This window comes from Rutilus rutilus (genome assembly GCF_951802725.1).
Source record: "Rutilus rutilus genome assembly, chromosome: 1".
Classification (NCBI taxonomy): domain Eukaryota; kingdom Metazoa; phylum Chordata; class Actinopteri; order Cypriniformes; family Leuciscidae; genus Rutilus; species Rutilus rutilus.
In genome coordinates, this window is record NC_140209.1 from 57,486,624 (window position 1) to 57,500,609 (window position 13,986).

Below are 13,986 nucleotides of genomic sequence, written 5' to 3' on the forward strand. Positions count from 1 at the left end.
GTCACCCTGGTGTGCTAAAAATGAAAATATTAATGGGAATATATGTTTTACTCCTAAAAAAAATTCTAGGGGTGCCAATAATTGTGGCCAACGTGTTTCGGAGAAAAACATTTATTTCATAATGTGATTTTCCCCCCACTTTAATTATTTTACTTCAATGAAAGGTTTGATTTTTTTGCTAATTTCTTTTTATGAAAGATCAAAAGGATAAACAATGCAGATTCATTTTTACAGCCATCTTTGATCATATTTACCAGGGGTGCCAATAATTCTGACCACAACTGTATATTATAACTTGTCTTTCGAAAATCATATTTCATGTTACAAAAGCCTTACATCGCTAAGCTATGAAACATGTAATCTGTTTCTGATGCAGAAAAGTTAGTTCATGCATTCATGACCTTTAGACTGGATTATTGTATACTGCAGATTATAGATATATAGATTACTGCATCCTTAATAAACAAGCTACAGTTAGTCCAAAATGCAGCTGCTATTCTTACCAGGGCAAGAAAATATGACCATATAACCCCAATTTTATCATCTCTACACTGGTTACCTATTAAGTTCTGTATAGATTAAAAGTATTGCTACTAATCTATAAGACCCTAAGGGGTTTTGCTCCTGTGTATTTAACTGATCTTCTATCACCCTACAATCCATCACTTTCTTTAAGATCACAAAACTCTGGGCTTCTGATAGTACCTATAGGATTTCTAAGTCCACTAAAGGAGGGAGAACGTTTTCACATTTGGCTCCTAAACTCTGGAATAGCCTTCCTGATAATGTTCAGGGCTCAGACTCACTCTCCCAGTTTAAATCCAATCTCTCCAGTTTGGATCCAGCCTCTTATGAAGATTTTAGATGATCCAACACTTGTGAAGAGAGGACGCCAACCCCTGCGAGGACATCAGATGATGCCAACTCTGAATCAACATAACTGCCAAATCTTCAGTATATTGTAATCATTATGATCACAACTTGTAATAATTGCTTTAACTCTTTCCCCAGCATTGATGGAATTTTCCAGTTTTCTGTGTTTTCACTGTTATACGGTAGGGGGCGCTATCACACATCTTTTGAAAGAGTACAGAATCTCCTGAATAAAAGCATTGCTTATGCACGTTGTAGTCTTTGAAAACAAACACAATTTTCTCAGCTTTTGTTTAAAATGTTGTTGTTTTTATGAAACTTACCCACATATAAGTGTTGATAAAAAAATAATGCCTAAAGCTACAGAGATTCTGTTATTTATTTTGATATATTGTATGTTCAGATATTCATTCAACAAAATATTCTGGGGGCCATGAAAGTTTTGTGAAAATGATAAAAAACGCCGGCAGTTGGAATTTTTTAAAAGACTCACTTTTATTTATATAGCACCTTAAAACAACATTACTGCTGACAAAAACACAATAAAAAATAACAGTCGTACAAAAATACTAAGACTATATACACAATTATGAAAAGGCCTGAGAAAAAAGACACGTTTTCAGAGATGACTTAAATGCATATAAGGAAGAAGATAACCTAACAAATTGAGGTAACGAATTCCACAGCTTATTGAACAGTTCAGAATGCGAGATCGGGTGGAAGTGTGAAAATTTAGCTCGACTCGTAGGCAAACAGACCTTCTGGGATGGATTCAGTACAATCTGGGATTTAATGCAAATTATTTTGCTTATGAAAAAGCTGCAAAACTTCTCACACAACTCTGGGCTCTGAGCAACACCAATCTCAGTGGAAGGATTTAATACTGAATTTATAGTCGCAAACAAAAGCTTAGGACAGTGGGAATTCTGAGAAATCAAATGTGAAAAATATTTAGACCTTTGCCAGGCAACCTCCTCTTGAAATTTGACTAGGAATTGTGCAATAGCTGATAGGAGATTTGTAATTTATCCTTCCTCCATTTTCTTTCTGCCCTTCTACACTCACGAACAAGGGTTAGGGAAAGGGTTAATGAGCTCATTGTTTCTGCCAAAATTATGTTAGATAACTGCATGATCTGTATAATCTTAGAACTGTACATTTTTTTACATATTGACATTACTTTGACACAGTTTATAGACACATGCATTCGTGAATAAATCTTCGCTCAGTCATTCATGAGCTAGGAACTCGTAATTATGATATTTTCGACTCCACTTGAAGGACACATACAGTAAACACAGCAGTAAAGTGTGTGTGTGAACGAGGAAGCTGCTTTACAGACACTCCTGTTTTACACACGTCACTCAAACACAGAACCAGGAAACTATTTCAGCTCCTCAGTTCAGACAGAGAAACCGAAACTTAAGTGTTGTTGAGCTGTTGTGTGTTTGTGTCTCTCTGTATTCATGCAGTAAAATGGCAGAAGCCAGAATTTCTCAGGATGAGTTCACGTGTCCAGTGTGTCTGGATCTCCTGAAGGATCCAGTGACTATCCACTGTGGACACAGTTACTGTAAGATCTGTATTACAGGCTGCTGGGATCAGGAGGATGAGAAGAGAGTCTACAGCTGCCCTCAGTGCAGACAGACCTTCAGTCCAAGACCTGCTTTAGCTAAAAACACCATTCTGGCTGAAATGGTGGAGAAACTGAAGAAGACTAAACTTCCTGCTGACTGTTACGCTGGATCTGGAGACGTGGAGTGTGACGTCTGTACTGGAAGAAAATACAAAGCCGTCAAGTCCTGTCTGGTGTGTCAGGAATCTTACTGTCAAACTCATTTAGACCGTCATGAGGAATATCACTCTCGTAAACCACACAAAGTGATTGATGCCACTGGACGACTGCAGGACATGATCTGCTGTAAACATGATAAAGAGCTAGAAATGTTCTGTATCACTGATCAAGAATGCATTTGTGTGCGATGTAAAGAGTATGAACATAAAAACCACAAAACTGTATCGACTGCAGCACAGAGGACAGAGAAACAGGTATGAACTGAGAGCGATTGATCACGCAGAAATGAATGTGTCTTCATTTACTCACTCATTTACTCATGTTGTCCCAAACCGTGTTTGTTTGACTCACTTTCTTCTGTGGAATAGATTGTAAAAGAAGATATTTTGAAGAATGGCTCTTCTATTTTACTCTATACATCGAAAGTCAAAGAGGTTCAAAAGTTTCAAGCTTCAAAAAGGATAAAAAAACATAGAAGTAATCTTAACATCTAGTGGTTTAAAAAAGAAGTGTGATTAATTGTATTAACGTGCACTTGTAGTGTACTTCAAATTAAAAGTATATTTAAAAAAAAAATTACTTGGACATAATATAATATATGAAATGTAATATAATATATGAATATAATATAATATATAACATAATATAATATATGAAATGAAAGGCCACTTAAGTGCACTTAAAGACAGTAAATGTTCATGACGGTTTCACTTAATAAAAACACTTTGTAATAATGTCTAATTAAAAGTTTTACTTTAAAGTGCATTTAATAATAATATTTAATAATAATATTTAATATTTCAATGTGACTCTCTGTCATGCTTTAAAGAAGTGCACTTACAGTATTTTGATGTATTTTGACTGACTTACCAAATTACTTGATTATAATTACAACTGCAGTGTGTTATTCGATATATTTAAAGTTAATATATGTTTAATGTACAATATTATTACAGTATATTTTAGTCGGTACATATGACAGTACACTTTAACTATATTTTAAAAACAATAAAAGCATGGCAATTAACATAAAACTATGTATCTGTAAACATTACATTCAGTTCACACTTAAGTATATTATTTTAAAGTATATTATTTACATGCACTTTTTAAAAGGAATGCTACTTTTAAAAGCACTTATTTTTTTAAAGGACCAATTTTGATTCACAAATCAAATCAAATCATTGATCAACTCATGTACGCAGAGCCCAAATCAAAGATGATGACATCAAAAACATCAAACTTCACTGATGCTTGTGCGATGACATCATGATGTTTAGTCATGTGACATACAAGAACCAATGAGATTGTGTCGTCATATTTTATTTGGCCTCTGTAAACAGCTGAGACATTCTTCAAAATATCTTCTGTTGTGTCTTACAATAGACACAATAGTCATACAGGTTTGGAACGACATGAGAGAGAGTAAATGATGACAGAATTATTCATATAAAACTAGGCACTGATGAAATACTGATGACATTTCAGTTCCATATTCATTCATAATCTCATTTCAGGAAACTATGAATCAGTGGTTTGAACCTACAGTATAAACTTACAATGCTAGATCTTTAACCCTTATTGTGTGATAGTAGTTTAATGTGTCATTTGCTGTTATTGGTTTGTCCTCCAGAAACAGCTGAAGGAGACGCAGATGAAGATCCGTCAGAGAATCCAGCAGAGACAGAAAGATCTTCATCAGCTGAGAGAGGCTGTGGAGTCTCATAAGGTGAGTCTGGAGAAGAAGAGAAGTGTGAGACGTCTCAGTTTGGACTCACTGAACTCACTGTGTGATTGTGATGTGTGTGTAACAGCGCTTTGCACACACAGCAGTGGAGGACAGTGAGAAGATCTTCACTGAGATCATCCGCTCCATTGAGAGAAGCCGCTCTGAGGCGACACAGCGGATCAGAGATCAGGAAAAGACTGCAGTGAGTCGAGCTGAAGGACGACTGGAGCGACTGGAGCAGGAGATCAATGATCTGAGGAGGAGAGACGCTGAGCTGGAGCAGCTTTCACACACACACCATCACATCCAGTTCCTGCAGGTAACAGAGATCTAGAAGAACTGGATCATAGTGGACTTGAGCAAGAGACTCACAGAGAAACATTTCATGAGAGCAGAATGAGACTAACTTAAGCAGGGCAAAAAAACACTCTAAAGCTCAGCTATTTGCATTTAATAACAACATTAAACTAAACCACATTCATTTAACTGCAAATAACATGGAATTAAGTTTCTGAAAACATTACAGCCAATCTGCACTTATATATGTTTAAAGTATATTATTTCTGTTACAAGTACGGTACTTTCTTTTTCACAGGGAGTGTAAGTGTGAAATACTAGAGTTTGTAGCATTAAATGATGAATATGAGAAGAATGTGCTGATTGTGTGAAAGTGCTGGATTGAAGCGAGTCACTGAAGAGAAGTGAAGTCAACAAGAGCCGCTCAGATCTGATATAGTGCAGGTTATTGGCTGAAGTGTGGAGATGATGAGTTTTGATTTCTGTTTTCTGTAGAGTTTCCAGTCTCTCTCAGCACCTCCTGAATCTACAGACGAACCCGACGTTTCCTTCAGTTCTCTCTCCTCTTTTGATGGCGTGAGAGAATCTGTCCGTCAGCTGAGAGACAAACTGGAGGATTTCTGCAAAGAGGAGCTCAAGAAGATCTCTGATAGAGGTAAAGTCCTGCGCCTCGTTTATACAGACGTGTGGAGAATGATCCAAAATATGAACGTACAACAGTTTCTGAAATGTTCCTATGATTTATAAAACATGCGCACAAATAATTGTCCTAAACACATCCCACTTTATAAATCACAGTTCATCTTTAATTCAAGTGCATCAACTCTACAGAACAGCCACAAACATCCCTTGATGGTTTAGAAGTAATAAATACTTGAAATTGAAATCCATTGAAATTTAGGATGGAATCCGATACGTGTGTTTTATATATGAGGCATCTGGAGATTCTTCTGTTCTCAGAAATGAGTCCTGCATCATCTAATATCAGATTAGAAACGTCTTAGAAATGGATGTATTTTATCTTGTCATTTCTCTTCACACTGTTCATGTCTGTTTATTTCCACAGTCACATTCACCAACATGAATCCCAAGACCAGGAACGACTTCCTACAATGTGAGTCACTGAGAAACAAGCAGAAAAACTCACTGAATGTGTTCATGTTCTTCCTGTAGAAGGAGAAATAAACATGATAGAAGAGTTTTATAATTGATCATGTAAATGATGATTTGCACAGGATATCTGATCAGCTGTACTGAGACACTGATGATACATTGTTCAGATACATTAAAAGATCAGACAGATTCATAATTCCTGATTCTGATGTGTTTTCTCTCCATCAGATTCCCATCAGCTGACTCTGGATCTGAACACAGTGAATGAACACCTCAGTCTGTCTGAGAGGAACAGAGTGATTACTGACACTGACACACAACAGTCGTATCCTGATCATCCAGACAGATTTGATCTGTGGTGGCAGGTGTTGTGTAGAGAGAGTGTGTGTGGACGCTGTTACTGGGAGATTGAGTGGAGTGGTAAATATGTGTATATATCAGTGTCATATAAGAGCATCAGCAGGAAGGGAGGGGGTATTGAGTGTTGGTTTGGATGTAATGATCAGTCCTGGAGTTTGTCCTGCTCTTCCTCCAGTTACTCATTCTGGCACAATAACATACACACTGATCTCCCTGTAAAGTCCATCAGCAGAAGAATAGGAGTGTATGTGGATCACAGTGCAGGAACTCTGTCCTTCTACAGCGTCTCTGACACAATGAGCCTCATCCACACAGTCCAGACCACATTCACTCAGACGCTCTATCCTGGGTTTTACGTTGATTATAGATCATCAGTGAAACTGTGTTGATGTTTCAGAATAGACTGTAGAGAGATTTTACCCATAATGCTTTGAGCTGATAAATCAGTAACAGTGAGATGTTAAAGAGACTCTTATTTTAATTTTCATTAATATAGCTGAACTTTAGTGTTTTAGAGTCTCTTACATTTTCACATGATTTTTGGAAACCTCAAAATGTGAGTAAACAAGATGCAACAATGTTAGGCTATTTCGTTCTAATTGTAACAAATTCACAATATTTTGTTGCTCTTTAGATTTATATTATCCAAGTAGCCAGAATATAATACTACTAAAACAACTTGTCTTTTCTATGAAGTAATGATACAAGCTCAGAGACATTTATAATCTTTTGATGTTTTTGATGTACAGTACACAGAGTGTCTTGACTTTGTGCTCTGGATAATGACATTTTGTTATTTATTTTTAAAGTCTCCCTGTGGTGAAAATCAAGCTTTTAATGTTGTTTATATGTCTATGTGCTGTTTTTAATATGCTTTAAGACAAACCATGTGCAAATTCATAAGTCGACACCATTGCTGAGTATTTTCTCCTTAAAACTGCAGTGAATCAAAGACAGTCTCAAAAACACGGTTTGAAATCGCTGGTGTTTCTGACGTCACAAACTACCTTGTAACCAATCAGATCAACGTGTGATCGTCAACCAGTGGATCTCTGAGCTGGTGTGAGTGAGTGGAGGCGGGGCTCATTTGCATATTCATAGAACCACATATACTAAATGAGGCAAAGGTGTAGAGTTACATTCAAGCTGTTTTAAGGCATGAATCAGTTTTTTTTCAAAGGAAAAAAACATTTAAATGTGTCAATTTGGTGAATTCAAATTCAAAGGTGAGTTTTCAGGGATAAAATGATTGACGGGGGACTTAAACTCTTTTCAGACAGATTACTGTGATAATGCAGCTGTTTTATTCACATATTCATCAAATCAAGTCACCTTTATTTATATAGTGCTTTTTACGATACAGATTGTTTCAAAGCAGCAGTGATAATGTTGTAAATATATAATATAATTATAATAAAATAATGCAACAAAGTTTGTTTTGGCTGGACAGCACCCAATACACATTCATGAACATATGAATATGAATATACGTCAGGCCATAAATCCACAATTAAACTATGTATGGGTGTTTGCTTTGGTGTTGCCACCCCTCGCAAGATGTTTCAAAAACACAGACATAAAAGTTCATATATTTGTGTGCGTGTGTGTGTGTGTGTGTGTGTGTGTGTGTGTGTATACGTACATACATATATATATAGTAAAAATTTTAATTGCGATTAATTGATTTGACAGCACTAAACTAAATTAATAAAATAATAATAAAAATGTTAAATTAAATAATAAATTGATTAATGTAAATTAATACACATTGATTTAAACAAGCAAATAACTAAATAAATAATTAAACAGAAACATGATTAAATAAATAGCAGTTGCAAATCTAAATAAATACATTTTGATCTAAAAAACAAACAAACACATATAACAGTACAGTACTAGTAGAAAAAAAACGCAATGTAGTCCAACATAATCAGCACATTTATCTTTTACATTTTCTACAGTATTAATTGTGTCTTTATTGAAACTATACTTGTAGCCTATATTTTATACTGTGTGTGTGTGTGTGTGTGTGTGTGTGTGTGTGTGTGTGTGTAAATTTATACTTATGTAAATTAACACATGCATATTTATATATAATTATAAATATGAACATAAAAAGAGAAAAGTGCACAAAAATGTCTTTTTTTAAAAGTAAAAAGCTCAATAAATCTAAAAATTGCATTCACTTAAATTTTTTTAAATAAATGAGTGCAAAAACTTTTAAAGAAAAGTAAACTTGCGAGTTTTTGCACTCAGCTTCTACTGTTTTTCAGTGCATTTTTGTGTTGTCGTTGTTTTTCTTGAAAGCAAGTACAGACTCTGTGTGAATGTTCAGATGTCTGCAATAACGACAATAAGCAGCAGATGTCAGCATTTATCTTTTGTTTCTGTCCGAGTGCACCTGTCAGAGAGGACCGCGCGTGACGTCCCACACCTCACCTTATCCGTCCCGCCCCTGACGTCGCACACACACACATTCATTCACGCGCTCATAAGTTTGAAGCAAAGCCTCGACTCTCAGCTCAACTCCACCTGTCCGTTACTGAGTAACACTGCAGCCACTTTCTTAAGGAAATCTATAGCACAGCTCTTGTAGACGACCGTCTTGCTATGAGGACTTTCGGGAGGCGATAAGCGTGCTGTCCTGTCCGAGTTATTTTGGAGTAATTTTCGACTGAGAGGAGAGTCTTTGTCGACATTTGAGTGCGCGCGCTCGTCGCGAGAGGGGCAGAAGAATGTCGCGCGACCCGGAGGAGGTGAACAAACTGACCGAGAGCACTTACAAGGTGAGAGAAATGACGCTTGCTTGCCTCAGGACAAAAACACCAATATTATTCACCTGTTGAGGTCACAGTGGCTTGCTTAAGCGTGAAACATCCACATATATGAAGACATTTCAAACACGTCGTCGATAACAGGTTGACAGGTTGGACGTTTCTGGATTGAGGTGGTCATTTTGCTGGTTGAGAAACTTTTAACCAGGTCAGGAAACTTTTTGTCAAACTGGGTCGTTTGCTGAAGAAGACAAACACGATTCTCTTCAGGTTATTCAAATGTTCGGGTTGTCATTGAGCAACAGGTGGGTTTTAACCACAGCACATATGGTTGTCAAATGATTTATTGACACACCCAAATGAGTCAGATCTGAATCCTAGATGAAATCATCCTGGGATTTAGTCACACTAGTATACTGATACTGTTTTTTGCCTATTGGGAATGTATTTTATTGTCACTCCACCCTTGCTTATGCATCATATGCTTTATTTCCTTTTAAAACTAGCCAAACACAACCTTAATATTTGCACAAGAAGATATAATTTAATGTATGTTCTGGTATTCTGCAGTCATTCCCTAATCCTGAAATGTAAGTTACCCTTTCATTTTCTTTATGATATAAAAGGAATAATAATTAGTATCTTTGGGTGTTGAAATATGACCCGAGCTTGTTCTCAACATTTTTCGTGACAAATCTACTGATATTGAATAACTTTAATCGTAGAGACACACAGTAGACCCCATGAGAAAGTGTTGATAATAGATATGTGCACTATGTATATATGCACTTATATAGATGCACTTTTATGGACTTCAAAACAGAAACGGCCATTATAAAGCTTGGAAGAGTCAGGACATTTTTTAGTATTACTCTGATTGTATATCTGTCTGAAAGAAGAATGTCATATACACCTAGGATGACTTGAGGGTGAGTAAATCATGGGCTCATTTTCATTTTTGGGTGAACTATCCCTTTAATATGTGAAGTGAACTATGCTATCTTTATCTCTGAAGGAGTAATCATCCTACAATGCAAAGATATCTGAGAAATAGTGTTAAAGGTTGTACACAGACCCCAACATGTGACACATAACTCAGTGAAAATTGTGAACAAATGTAGAAAGGTGAGCACTTTACGTCACAACACAACAAATAATGAATCGTAATAAAGACAGCAACCAGTAAAACAATCTCATAACAGTAAATGCATAATTCATTATTAAAAAATTAAAATTCTGTCATCATTTATTCAACCTCATGTCGTTCCTAGCCTGTATGGCAGTGGATCTCAACCTTTTTGACTTAATAGCCTATACAATACTTTAGAGCTTGGCATAGCTAGAAAGATGTATATTTGTTATAAAAAATAACCAAATATCTTTTTATTTTAATGTTTGTTTTGTCTTATTTTAAATAATTGTAAGTAATCTTGAGGCCCCCTCCCGGCCCCTTGTTGAGGACCACTGCTGTGTGACTTAGGTGTGTTCACACTTGGCATGTTTGGTTTGATTAAAATGAACCCTGGTGCGATTGCTCTGTTAGTGCGGTTCATTTGAATAAGTGTGAACGCTGCCGTCTGAACCCTGGTGCGCACCAAACTAGCCGACTGAGATCGCTGAAAAGATGAGTCTCGGTCCACTTCCAAACAAACTCTGGTGCGATTCGAGTGAAATATGAAATGCAACACGGACCAAAGACATGTAAACAAACCAAAAACACGAAATTATGTCACAAAATGTGCCCCTAAAAAGGACAGAATGCTCAAGCCTGTTTTTTCTCGTCATAGTCGTGATGTTGCCCATCTCAGTTCAGGCATCAGAACCACGTCTCCTCGCAGCAGATCTTGGTTTGTGTGTGTGACGGGGATTCCTGACGCGATTTTGACTCCTTTACACATTTTATAAGCTCTTCACGAGTTATCAGCTGGTCAAAACACCATCATATGTAGCTACGCATATACAACGAGCACATTTAGCCCAGAACACAGCATTGTTTTGGATGTTCGACTAGTTCTGTTGCAAAAGATACGTCTTTGTTCGTTTTAGTTTTTTATCTTTAGGTTTGGTGTTAAAATGACAGTGTGAACACTAAGTGAACCAGGGCTAAATGTATAATTTACTGTTTGGTTCCAGACCAAAGGAACCAAGAGAACCGAACTAGTGTGAACACAACCCTAACTTTACTCTGTGCAACACAAAAGACGATATTTTGAGGAATGTTGGTAAACGATTTCGGTTTCCTTTTATTTGCATAGTATGGTCAAAACTATAATGGAAATCGATGAAACCGAAAGTGTTTGACTACCAACATTCTTCAAAATATCGTGTTTGTGTTTGACTTTTTGTGGTCCTACAGGTTTGGAACAACATGAGGGGGAGAAAATGACAGAATTAAATTTTTGGGTGAACAATCCCTTTAATGTTTCATGTTTTATTAAATTTGAAATTCTTTGTTCAGACAACTGTGTTTAACTAGTTGGGACAACATTATCTGTGACTTCTGTTGGTCTAACATGGGTTTAAAGCAGTTTTTAAGTAATTAACCAAAAAGAAAAAAGGTTTGTTTGTTTTTTACAGTGCAGGGGTAACAGGACAAACCTATAATAACATTTTCTTGGGAAGGACGAGTTTACAGTTATTTTGAGGTCCCCTGATTTTACAGTATAGCTGTGGCACTGAATGAATGCTTTCATTGGTAGGAGGTTTATTACCAGAGACCCGCTCCCACGTCAGATCTGTCCATAAGTGCATCATTCCAATATAGTTTCATTCCAGTATAATATCAGCTGTGCCTCCTGTCATACCGAGTCTCAGGCGGCTCGATACGTGTCAGGGAGTGGAGAGGAGTGGGCTGAAGTGAGGATTAGTAAGCACATGTATGCCGCTTAAAGTTCAGTAAATATAACCAAGCCCAAGTCTTCAGTTGTGACTCATTCAAATCTCTGCTTCCTCTCTTCGTAATGCAGTGAACTAATGCAGCTTTGGCAACTACTAAAAGACACGGGGCTTTTGCTTAGAAACTGATCTTGTTGTGAAAAGCAGTAGTTTTATTGCAGTTCTCAACTTGTCCAAACTTCATTCTCCCAAACTTTGTTCTCCCAAAAAATTGTATTCCACACACACTGTCTTTTGAAAATACTGTCTTTTTACAAAAAACGCCTTTTTCCACCTTAGAAACATTGCTAAGCTACGTAATATGCTATCAGTTTCTGATGCAGAAAAGTTAGTTCATGCATTCATGACCTCGAGACTAGATTACTGTAATGCTTTATTAGCTGGTTGTCCTGCATCCTCAATTAACAAGCTACAGTTAGTCCAGAATGCCGCCGCTAGAGTTCTTACTAGATCAAGAAAATATGATCATATAACACCGATTTTTATCATCACTACATTGGTTACCTATAAAGTTCCGTATTAATTACAAGGTATTGCTACTGACTTATAAAGCCCTAAACGGCTTAGCTCCAGTCTATTTAACGGATCTTCTATCGCCCTATAATCCATCGCGCTCTTTAAGATCACTAAATTCGAGGCTTTTGGTCATACCTAGGATATCCAGAACCACCAAAGGAGGGAGAGCATTTTCACATTTAGCTCCAAAACTCTGGAATAGCCTTCCTGATACTGTTCGTTTCTCAGACTCGCTCTCCCAGTTTAAAACTAGATTAAAGACGCATCTCTGCATTTATATAATATTTTTAATCTTACAGTTCAATCCGGTCTCTAGTTCATAAACACCAGAGGAGAACTGGCCCCCGACTGAGCCTGGGTTCTCCCAAGGTTTTTTTTTTTCTCCATTAGGTCTTAATTTAATCTTTAACTTAACTTTAACTTTAATTTAGTCTTTAACTTAACTTAATTTAATTAATCAATCAACAATACTATTGATCAGCATTACCAAACGTGGATGTTTTACACTAGAAACAAACACTGATGTACTAATTTATTTAATACTGTGAAGCTGCTTTGATACAATCTGTATTGTGAAAAGCGCTATATAAATAAAGTTGACTTGACTTGACTTGACTTGACTTGACACACTCTCGCTCCTGACAGAGGAGGAACAGGCACAGCACCTCAAACCCTGAGATGTGCAACCCTGAGAACCTCTACAGAAAGGATCAAGTGGGTCGAGTCATGTCTGGATATTTCACACTTATTTCACTCTCAGTTCCTAATTGAAGGTCTCTCAGAGGATGTGTGTACAGAGTTATGTGAAGCTGATGATTGGCTCTCTAAGGACGCATTTACATTACATGGTTCAAGTGACCCAATTCCAAATTATTATTATTATTATTATTATTTATTTTCTTCCACATGGCTTGGATCGGATATAACCCATGAATGTGTAAGCAGGATTCCAATATTCTCAGTTTGGTTTCAAGGCCTCATTTATATGTGGAAACAAATCTAATATGAATCGGATACGCGCATGAATCAGATGCATCGGATACGTGCATGAATCGGATACTTCTCCATAAAAAATGGCCTTTGCTCTCCTAACCAGCGTTAGCATTAGCCGTTACGCTTTTTCAGCTAAAGGTTGCAGGCTTGTCATCTAGTGGCTTTGGTAAAAGTACAACTCCCATCTACAAAGGAGTACAGTACATTCAAAGAACATGTCAAATCACCTAAACAACCTGCATTCAAATTGCTCTTTTAGCTAAAATTGCACAAAAAGGAATAAGGAAACTAGAATCACGTCTATAATGAGTTTCTTTAATAATAATGCACTGAAATGTCAGCAACCGAAAAAATTGGGCTGAAATAAGAAAAGAAAAGAGAAACCGGCTAAAACAGTTTTAGAGGGTCAAAATCATTGACCAAAACAAAACAGTGACAACAGCACATGCTGATGCTTCTCTGATGACCAAGAATATGTACAATTTGTTTGGCTGAAATAAATTGTTGCTGAGCAACTTGACTAGCCTGGTTAAAACCAGACCATTCTCAGTAGTAACTGAGTTATGGTCTGGCAAAGCTTCATTAATAACTCATTTCCAAAGGGGCGTCACCAACGGACGTCGCTCAAATGTCAATTGGAT

At 36.8% G+C, this 13,986-nt stretch overlaps 2 protein-coding genes across 2 annotated transcripts in view; both read left to right on the top strand.

Moving 5' to 3' along the window:
- The first annotated feature begins 2,283 nt into the window (after positions 1 to 2,283).
- LOC311286520 (tripartite motif-containing protein 16-like) lies at positions 2,284 to 7,675 on the top strand. Its single transcript, XM_084402730.1, has 6 exons — positions 2,284 to 2,922; positions 4,302 to 4,397; positions 4,483 to 4,716; positions 5,190 to 5,349; positions 5,761 to 5,808; positions 6,036 to 7,675. The coding sequence occupies exons 1-6, from the start codon at positions 2,350 to 2,352 to the stop codon at positions 6,554 to 6,556; spliced, it is 1,632 nt and encodes a 543-aa protein (XP_084258856.1). The 5' UTR covers positions 2,284 to 2,349; the 3' UTR covers positions 6,557 to 7,675.
- Positions 7,676 to 8,631: 956 nt separating this feature from the next.
- The window catches only part of baiap2l1b (BAR/IMD domain containing adaptor protein 2 like 1b), a 73,716-nt gene continuing 68,361 nt past the window's right edge, over positions 8,632 to 13,986 (top strand). Inside the window, exon 1 of the mRNA XM_084421078.1 lies at positions 8,632 to 8,953. Coding sequence (XP_084277204.1) covers positions 8,903 to 8,953 — 51 coding nt within the window. The 5' untranslated portion in view covers positions 8,632 to 8,902. The remainder of the gene's footprint in view (positions 8,954 to 13,986) is intronic.